Genomic DNA, 10,814 nt, shown 5'->3' on the forward strand with positions numbered 1-10,814 from the left:
ACCTGCTGTTAATCTCTATACAAAGTTGCGTTCACAACTGAGCATAGCGCCATCTATCTGATTTCCTTTAGTCGAAGTAGTATAAACTATTGACGTAGTCTGAAAGGAACCGCAACGGCAGATAGTAAACCGAGTACATGACGCCCTCTAGTGTATTCTCAATGAATCAGTAGATGGCGCTCTAACTAATCATCCCAGTTTTTTTTACATCTTATCGAAAAATTGTACATAGTTTAAGGTTAGGCGCCAAAGTACTCTTAACTCCATCCTGAGAGCTCTGTATCCTTGAAGGATAACATGCGAGGGGAGGAGATATTAATAAAACGTAAACATACTGCCACAGGGCAGACACGCCATATTACGGAATTCATTTGAATGGTGCGATGTCAGTATAACTAACCAGTTATCAGTGTTGGCCGAAACGTTAATGCGATTGACAAATAACCATTACAAATTGACCCGTAAAATGTAACCGTCTATTACGGTTTACAGTTCAATTCGTAATGGTAACTTAGGAAAGTTAGTTGAAACTTTTTGGTGTGACCGTGGTAACATGGTTTAAGAAAAGGTTCTTATTTTCTGAAATAATATTAATTACACTGGCATTTTCACCTTTTTGTTATCGGAAACAAAGCCCACGCAAGCAATCCGCCCACGTACTGAAGTACAGTGGATTTCATTTATTACGACCTTGGTTGTAGCGGCCATTGGGCTATAGCGACATAAAATCCAAGTCCCACGAATTTAAAGCATACTTTAGTACAAGATTCATGTGGATATAGCAACTTGGTATAAGGACGATTTTTTAATGAACAATTTGTAACAAATTCTTAGAAATCCCATGCAGATATTGCGATCGGACTCGGTGGTCCAAGGACAAAAAGCTTTACTTTCTTATCTTTTGTTTACATCTACAGATGGTTAGCAACTGTGGTGTGGTGTGTGGTGTGGTCGTTTATAGGTAGATGTTAGGTAAGGAAAAAGCATGAACACTCGTTCGAAACGTACCGATGTTTTGGAGTTAAATATACATATATGTCTATCTGGTAACCTTTGCCTATAACGACTTCCAAATATAACGACGAAATTACGGGGGTTCCTTTATCGTTTTTATATCCGAAATCCACTGTAATTCCATTTGGGGGTAGTGCAGCGTGTCCATTCTGAATGAAATGCTACGAGTATTACTTATTCTGTGCTGTAGCTAACAAAGGTGCGGTGTTATTCCAGGTGGTGACAGACTTGGTGCAAGGCGAGTTCATGCAACTGGGCAGCAAGGAGACTGAGAACGAGCGGTTCGCACATTACCTCACCAAGACGTATAGGAAAACGGCGTCGCTCATCGCCAACTCTGTCAAAGCGGTAAGTATTGTCGAATTGTCTTCATGTATACGGTGTGAACAGGCTTCTCATGCGTAAAAGTGACCTTATTCTTTATTTATAGCAAATTAGAACAGGTTCGCTGGTTCGCTGCTTTTGAATGAGCGTACGTAAAGATGCCGAAGATCGTGCAAAGTAGAGATTATATATGAAAGAGGACTTAACGCTAGAGCTAAGAATAAAACTGCTCTATGTTAGGTAGTGCATAACGTAAGAACGCTTGGATCAATGCAGGTTTTTTTGTTTAGTATCTTTTTATGGATCGACTTATTTAGACCCGGAAAGAAGACCATAGATTATCACCCCACTTAGAGATCAGTGATCACGTATAAAGTTCATGGTATTAGGTAAAATAAATACATATTTATTCGATCATCTCTTTAGTGAAATTAAGGGAAAATTACATGCTTCGTGCTTTAAGGTAAAAAATGGTGACTTATTTTATTTATGTTGCCAAAATTGTCGAATTCTTATTTTATTTCCTCTTTCAGCAGTTAGGTAAAGAGGATCACCTTCGACAAATAGACTTATACCTAGGCTGGGATAGAAGTTGCCGGCCTTCTGCTCATACAATGACCTCGCTTCGCTCAGTCTTTTTTATCACAGTCGGCTGGCAGTTTGTTATTTTATTATTTGAAGTACAGTAATGTACTAGTATCGGCCACTCCCTTTCTAAGGACGGTCATAAGCATCACAGTATAAATGTTATCACACGTTCCCAGGTGGCCCTGCTGAGCGGCGCGGACGAGAGCACGTGCGAGCTGGCGTTCCAGTACGGGCGCAACATCGGGCTGTCGTTCCAGCTGGTGGACGACATGCTGGACTTCGTGTCGTCGGCGCAGGCCATGGGCAAGCCCACGGCCGCCGACCTCAAGCTTGGGCTGGCTACTGCGCCTGTGCTTTTCGCTTGCGAAAAGGTAATTCCGCGTGTTAGTTTCGCAAAAACGCGAAGTGGCTCTTTGTGTGTCCATTGATTGGTCTTGGAATAACTTAAATTTAGAATTTGGTCCAATTGGAGGCGTCGCAATTTAATTTCGTGAATAGTTAACCTTTTGAACGTTTTTGCACTTTGCGAATTTTAAGTCGTTGTCAACTGTAAATAAAATATTGTTATAGTTGTTTTGACAGAATGGGAATTTAATTGTGCATAGGTATTTCCTGAAATAACTAGAAAAATTATTGTATTTTATAGTGTTGTAATATTGAATAAAAATATGATATTTTGGTCGGTGGAGCTGCACCTGTTCATTTGTAGCAACTTCTCAGTCTTAAGACAAATTTTCAAGAGTTCAATCACAATTGTATATTGGAGCCTGTTTTGTGTTCCACCGCTAGACGAAGACCTTCCCTTCGTACAGTCGTGACAGGTGGTGTCTGAGAGACGGTAAATGTTCGCAGTACCCGGAGCTGAACCCGATGATAATGCGGCGCTTCGGCGAGCCGGGCGACGTGGAGAAGGCGTTCGAGCTGGTGCACCAGTCGCGCGGGCTGGAGCAGACGCGCTTCCTGGCGCGCGAGCACGGGCTGCAGGCCGCGCGCCTCGCGCAGGACCTGGCCGACTCCGCCTACCAGAAGGGGCTCGTGCTCGCCACCGACCTGGTGCTCAACCGGATCAAATAACCCGCGCCGGCGACCCGCCCGCCTCGGAGACGGGAGACGTAGCAGTCTTCGGATCCTCCGGAACCTAAGACTACTTTAGAAACGGCGGGCGTCCGCTCGCGTTCCTCTTCGGCTTCATTTTCCGAGTGGTCTTGGGCCGTTTCCTAAGAGTACTCCGAAAGGGGGCCGGGCCTCGGCGTTCCGAGCGGTGCCTCGAGCCCGAGCGGGCGTCCCGCCGAGTGAACGTGGACTGTGGAAGCCGACATACGGCTAGATATTATCGAAGATATTTTTACGTCGACTTAACACGATGTGCCCTGATAAATTATTCAATATAGCGAATTATATTCAGTATACATTACCTATACATTATAGTATTTAGAATGTATTGTCATACTGGAATGGTCGATCGGCAATCGGCGTCGAAACTTATCTTTTTATATTATTTTTGTATGTATATATTATACATTATACCCTTCTGTATGTAAGAGTACCTATGTATCTCTCACTTGTGTGACCTGATTTATTTTAAGATAGTTTTCTATGAAAATATTTAACACCGTAAACTATCTGCGACAATATGACTAACGGTAGGTGAGTGTGTGTGACTTGTTACCAAATACGGTTGTACATAATGTACGATAGTGAATGCTCAATGTATATTGAATACGATATGTTTCACGAAAACACACTGTTTTTATTGGCGCGATATTGTACAGTACGTTATGATTGTTGTAGAACGCTTGACTGTTTCATTCCCTTAGTACATTTTTCTTGTGCAATTCTCTTTCCCTGTAGCGTAGGGTGAAGGTACTTGGACCAATAGGTCCGCATCATCACAAAGATTTCAGTACGATTCGTAACACGTGCTACGAATACCGTCCAATCCTTCCGCTATAAATATATAATACTGTGTAAATACTGAGAGTCATTGGATAAGTTACCCGTTTTATCTTCAAAACCAATTACCTCAATTTCTTAGTGTGCATACTAGAATACGTGTACACTGTATGTTCGATATAGTATTAAATTGTAAGCTTCATCCGGCCGCACGGTAACATATAGGCAAATTTGTCTCGTTTAAATGATATTCGCTACTTAGAATAAATATTTTGTAAATAATGCAACTGAATATCACTCAATGCTAGTGGGTTTCTTATTTTGAGGTATGAAAGAACCCGCGGGCATAAGAGCGCAGTATTTTATAAATCTTCAGTAGGTTCTTGTTAGTTAACAAAATATTAGTCACTTAAAGAAGTAACAGTAGTGTAAGGCCGACATGATGACTTAAATAAGAAACGGGCGCGGCGACACGTGCTGTCCTTTGCGCCCCTAAGTATAGGAGCATGAAATAGACAGAGACAGAAATATTTCACTGATATAAACAATTAGGTCCCTAACATTGTAATATTTTTAATATAAGTGAAACATTTAAACCTATTTGTCTAAATGGAATTAAAAGCCGCGGCCTAATGTTATTGATAGCGTACTTGGTCCGACTAAATAGTTTTAGATGTTTTCTTTTATTAAAATTATTTGTGTAAGCAGATATTGCTGCTTAATATAAAATATTACATATTGTAATCGTTAGCGATATAAAAAATATATGTTGCAATGTTAATTTGTTAATCTAAAATTATTAGTGAAATAATTTTAGTCATTATGTCAGCGAATACAATAAACGAATATGGAGTTGTATGTTTTTGTACATTATACGTTAAACATGGGAGTCAATGAACTTTATTTATAATATTGTAGATGTGTACGTAGTTAAAACCGTTTGTAAATATGAATACTCTGTAAAATGAAAATCATGAATAATTTTTATTATAAACATTAGTTACAGAATATTGTTTTATTTATTAAAACAATTGAAATCAAATAAAGAAGAGGTGGGTTGTTGAGTTGATATCGTAACTAAGGGCAACTGATCAACATTTACGTTGGTATTGACAACGCGCTGTCACAAATAAAAAACGTAAAAAAGCTTTGCAGGTATGGAAGGTGGAGATAAGGAATGGAATCTCCATATACCAAAAAGTGTCATCAAAAAACCTTAAATAGGCGGCACTACATACCTAGAATACTTGAAAAAAAAAAAAACAAATCATAGACAGCGCACTTCACTCCGTCAATAACGCCTAGGTTCTTAGCTACTCTAGCGCTACTCTGGAGAGATTTGGAACTATTATTTATAGCTGACCACTGGACACTTTTGCATAAGTTCTGCCATTGGAGAACTAACTTCTACCTTTAACTCTACCTTCCATATTTGCAGGGCTTTGTTATACTGATAACTGTTAACTGACTATAAAAAAGGTACTTGAGATATGCCATCTCCGCATGCTTGATGTTTGCTACAAACACCGAACACATGCCATACACCACCCAATATAAACACAGTATCCCCAGTCTTGGCGAACGTACCAGTTTATCGAACACCCTTGTGCAAAAACCGATACCGATGCCGATCACTAGCAAACACAAAACAGACAAACATCTATCCACACGTTTGTGTTTGTTGTTTGCTGTTTGTCGTTGTTCGTAAAGCCTGCATTATATAGTAAAAAGTTCGTTTGTTCTAGGTCGGATTGGGTCACTGGTTGTCATTTTCTAGTATTTGGGGCTGACTCGTAGCTATAAATCAATATATACGGACACTTTATTATTGAAATTGGTTCATTTTGCAGCCCGTTATACGTATTTCGAAGATACAATTAATTCTAACCTGCAATTAAAATTGTAACTGTTTTGGTTGATTCGTTAGGGGGTTATTCCCACTAGTTACCAAGTTGTTACCAGTGGTAACTACTGGGATTTTTTCCCCACCTTTTACCACTGGTAACTACTGGGAAAAAATATAGATCTGTAGTTACCATCGGTAAAGTGTGGGAATTTTTTCCCAGTAGTTACTACCAAAATGTTGTTAGAATTCAATACTAATAAAAACAATATAAATAATATAGTATAAATATAGCGTGCTTTAATAAATAATTATGTGTAATTTTAAATTATGATTCAAAACAGTTTTACCGGTATAATCGTAAAAACTAAAATAGAAGTCTCATCCTAGTTGAGTAGAAATTAACTAAACGTCCGAATGAAATTCATCTTATTAACTGTGAATTGTTATTCATACAAACGAACAAACAAATCGGTCAACACCGACAGAACTGATTTCGTTCTATTATTTCAGCTACTTCATTTGGTTCTATCATAACACGATGCAGGACTGGATTATTCATATTTATAATCAGGCTCCAAATTCATGACCTTAAGAGCTGGAATAGAATTTACACTTAGTGGTGGTACTTGCTAATTGGGTACTTGACACATGTTGAATATTATAACAAAATTTAGTTTAATGGATAGAAAATGAGCGATCCATTATAAAAAAAGTGGAATTTAAATAAATATATTGAGATTATAAAAAATTACAAGGCTCTAAAGTCTCAAAATAAATTTTTTTTTAGTCTTTCAAAAATAGAAAAGAAAATGGTACCATTCGATTCCTTATATTTTATTGAAAAATAAATTGTACGACAGCTATACACATAAACGCAATATTTCAGGGTGAAAATGGCAATTTCCTTAATCTTCCATACATTTAGGACAGACTTATGTGATGTGACGTCATATCACATTTTCATTTTGTTAGAGGCGTTTCAATCGTCGATTGCGAGCGTCAGACTTTAACTCTTGTTTCTGACGTTTGTGTTGCTTAAATGCCATGAGTCCCATAAAGACATTTGATCCTCAGGAAAATCAAGATCGTTTGACATTATTTACAAAAAACTGTCAAGTAGCCAATTGTTTCAAATTTTAGGGCTCTATGTCAAACGGTCTCTGAGAAAAACGCATTTAACCTATTTACAAGACCGAAGTGGTTCCATTAGTGTTCCGTGAACAAAGTTTGGTACGGTACGGAGCACCATGACAGATTGCACCTCAGCAGGCCTAGCACAGGATGGGTGACAATATCTTGCCCGCGAGATATATTACCACCCGCCTTTTTCTAACTGTATTAATTAATGAGGGACGGATAGTCTATCTCGCGGGCGAGATACTGTCGCGCCACACCTGTGCTAGCCCGGGAGAAATTGTAGGAACTGAAGTTTTCATATTAGTACTGACTTCTAGGAAACTGTTGTACCTACCTTGGGTATACCTTTTTAGTCTGTATTACGTATATTTTTTTGAGAATATTTATCTGGTTTTTTTTTGTTTTTTAGGCGTCTACATGTCATTTAGTCATTTATTTATTGCAACCACACGTTAGTATAGATCTTAATAACTAGGTACATTCAGAGTCATATGGGCCCTGGCAGGGCATTGCAATGTCATATATATTTTAATTTACAATTATCTCAATCGTTATTCGTCAATACACTTATTTCGTATTTATTATGCATCATATATTTTTTATAAACCCATATCTAGTCTTAATTTTATATATTATGTCACACTTATTATTTATATTTTTACAACCATTTACATCTAGATCCTATTTCATGTCAAGTTAGGCATATATTTAGAATTTTAAACATAATTCCAAAAATAATACATAAGCAAAATAAGCTAAACAATAAATTAATATAAAAATAAAAATAAGAAGAATAAATTACAATTGAAAATTAAATTACCTTGTCAAATTATTATCATTTAAAAAGTCATTAATATTGTAATACGCTTTTTCTGTAAGCAAGTTCTTTAATTTACGTTGAAATATATGGTGCTTTTATACTTTCAGCGATTTTGTTATAAATTAGGTATTATAAACCTAACATGTGGACTGTTGCTGATCATGTTTAGGGTGGGTGGATAATGTTGTGTGTATTTTTATTACAACTGCAAATTGAAGCGAGGCAACGGTTTCAGCGATGAAAACGATTTTTTAAATTCTAGCCTAAAATGCAAGTCATCTCCTGTGAAATTGTGACGTCGCGTCAGTAAGTGCGACGTTTTGAATAAAGGCAAATCATTCAATCATTAATCATGTAACATCATCATCATGGATGGTTCATTAGGTAACTACCCATTAATATGTGGTCGTCAAAAAATAAACGCTGAGGTCACGTATATTTTTATTTTCTAAGGGTATCGACAGGCCTGTCGTGGGGACACGGCATTAGATTTCATTTCGATAGCGAACGGCCTTGCTAAATAAGGAAGATACATGAACTCGTACGTTTTACTGCCGCGAAATATGCAGGATTACGAATGCAATGATACCGTTGCGAGTGGCCGTCGATCGATGCTCGCGCCCGGCACCGCTGGCTCCGCCTGAGCCTACTGATGACATGAAATCCTGGTCTGTCGTTATTTTTGCTTAGCAAACATCGTCTCGGCCGGACCGGTATACAGGTGTTTGGTACCTAGATGCGAAGTAAATTTCGTCTGAGACATATATATGGCTAGAAATGTTCAAGAATACCTCAACTATCACCTTAAAGCTTCTTAAAGCTTTGCATCTGGATGACATTAGCTCAGGACCGAGACAAGTGGTATACTAGAAGAGAGGCCTATGCTCAGCAATGAGTAAAAAAGAGCTGATATATAATGATAATAGGTAATATAGGTACCAAAACACCCAATATGTTTGAACTGGGGGCCTATCTAGCCAAGTGACAGTTAAAGGAAAACTGCAATGAAACTTGAAAATGTATGGAAATCACGCTATTAAAATATTGCGAGTGACTAAATAAACATCATCATCATCCTGGACCTTTATCCCTATTTGGGGTCGGCCTTCCTAGTCCTAAGCCTCCAGGTGGCACGATTCCTGGTTAGGTTCTTGTCGATTTTTTGTACTATAAGGTCTTTTTGGACCGTCGTCAACCAAGTGGCGGGGGGCCTTCCGCTTCCACGCTTCGTGACCTCGTGACTAAAAAAACAGTATATAATATATGAATACTTAAATAAATAGAAAACATTCATCACCCAGCTCATTACACAAATAAATGCCCTTACCAGGATTTGAACCCGGGACCATCGACTTCATAGGCAGGGTCACTACCGATTAGGACAGACAAGTCATCGACAAACAATTATCTACCTAGTAGATATAGGTTTTACCTACATGAACCGTTTTCTTTCTATTCAGCAACAATGCAGCGTTATTCTTTAGGCGTTGGAAATATTCGCACTCAGCATGCTACAATGACAGACTATACCTATAAACTGAAACAAAAACACGTTTTGAACCTTATAGCAGTACAACAAAGTCGAAATCACCTTGAAATATTCAAGCAACGCTTACCCACTGTAATGTTCAGTGTGTTCATATTCCGTAGACGCCTACATACCCCTAGGCGGCAAACACTACGATCACTTTTCTTGCTCAATGGGTTTTTAATTTACTTGAAAGCGAGTAGCGTGCGGCAGAGGCGATACAGCTTCACATTATTATGCTGGTAAAATTAATCAAATCCATGCTTGTTTCCTGGTCGTTATTATCACGTCACTATTATCAGTTTGTTTTCAGAGATTCGATGTTATCTTAATTAAATGATCTTTTTTATTAGGGTTCCGTAGCCAAATGACATAAAACCGGAACCCTTATAGTTTCGCCATGTCCGTCTGTCTGTCTGTCTGTCTGTCTGTCCGAGGCTTTGCTCCGCGGACGTTAGTGCTAGAAAGCTGAAATTTGGCATGGATATATAAATCAATAAGGCCGACAAAGTCGTACAATAAAATCTAATAATTTAATTTTTTTAGGGTACCTCCCCCTACACGTAAAGTGGGGGTGAATTTTTTTTTTCGCTTCAACCCTAGAGTGTGGGGTATCGTTGGAAAGGTCTTTCAAAACTAATAGGGGTTTTCAAGAAACATTTTTTGATAAAGGGAATATATTCGGAGATAATCGCTCCAAAAAAAAAAAAAAATGTGTCCCCTTCTCTAACTTTTGAACCATAGGTCCAAAAAATATGGAAAAAATCGTGGAAGTAGAGCTTAAGAAAGACATTAAAGGAAAACTATAGCGGACATGATCAGTTTAGCTGTTTTTGAGTTATCGCAAAAAGCTTTCCCTTCATAGTAAAAATACTTACTTTAATTAGGTACTGATTATGCAAATTTGCCTATTTGTTTAACTCGGGTGAAAGGTACCGTTTCATCCCTTGGTTCACAATTTACTATACTTTAAGCTCCAGTTTAGCTTATTGTGACGGAAGAGTAACTACGGAACCCTACACTGAGCGTGGCCCGACATGCTCTTGGCCGGTTTTTATTTTTAGCATATGACCTAAAGATGCAATCACTCATATTAAAATATCATCTAATTGTATACCTTTTTCTCATTCGATATGTCACACGATTGAATGAGATTTCAATAGTACATTACGATACAAATGCGGAAAATAGGAAATTCGAAACGAGTGGCGATAAATTAAAATCACGACCGAAGGAAGTGTTTTAAATCGACACAAGTTGCCAATTACCTATTCGCACATGTATGGCACAACGTTTTACAGTACATATGGCCCTTTCGACATAGTTACGTTATGTGCTAATTATCGCACTAGTGCGGTAAAGTAGCACCATATGTACTGTAAAATTAGTTATTGCACTTCACGTTAGGAGGAGGAGGGCAGTATGTCTGAATGGAACGGAATAGCTGCCGAAACGCCTGTCAAAGCAGAGGCGTTTTTTCTCACTGCAAGAATATTTTAACTTTCCAAAGGCAACATTCGATATTGTTTTCATACAATTTAAATATACGATACACAAATAATCGTAAATAACGATACTTAGGTAATAATAGTACATATAATATTTTATATTTACAATTGTTCCTGTCTTATAGAACATGCATAAAAAAATACTTGTTGCTTTTC

General features: G+C 38.0%; 1 protein-coding gene across 1 annotated transcript in view; it reads left to right on the plus strand.

Moving 5' to 3' along the window:
- LOC133520400 (all trans-polyprenyl-diphosphate synthase PDSS1) overlaps positions 1 to 4,827 on the plus strand; it is an 87,390-nt gene extending 82,563 nt beyond the window's left edge. Inside the window, exons 6-8 of the mRNA XM_061854791.1 lie at positions 1,231 to 1,362; positions 2,103 to 2,297; positions 2,779 to 4,827. Coding sequence (XP_061710775.1) covers positions 1,231 to 1,362; positions 2,103 to 2,297; positions 2,779 to 3,000 — 549 coding nt within the window. The 3' untranslated portion in view covers positions 3,001 to 4,827. The remainder of the gene's footprint in view (positions 1 to 1,230; positions 1,363 to 2,102; positions 2,298 to 2,778) is intronic.
- The last annotated feature ends 5,987 nt before the right edge of the window (positions 4,828 to 10,814 follow it).

Source organism: Cydia pomonella, chromosome 8, assembly GCF_033807575.1.
Source record: "Cydia pomonella isolate Wapato2018A chromosome 8, ilCydPomo1, whole genome shotgun sequence".
Taxonomy (NCBI): domain Eukaryota; kingdom Metazoa; phylum Arthropoda; class Insecta; order Lepidoptera; family Tortricidae; genus Cydia; species Cydia pomonella.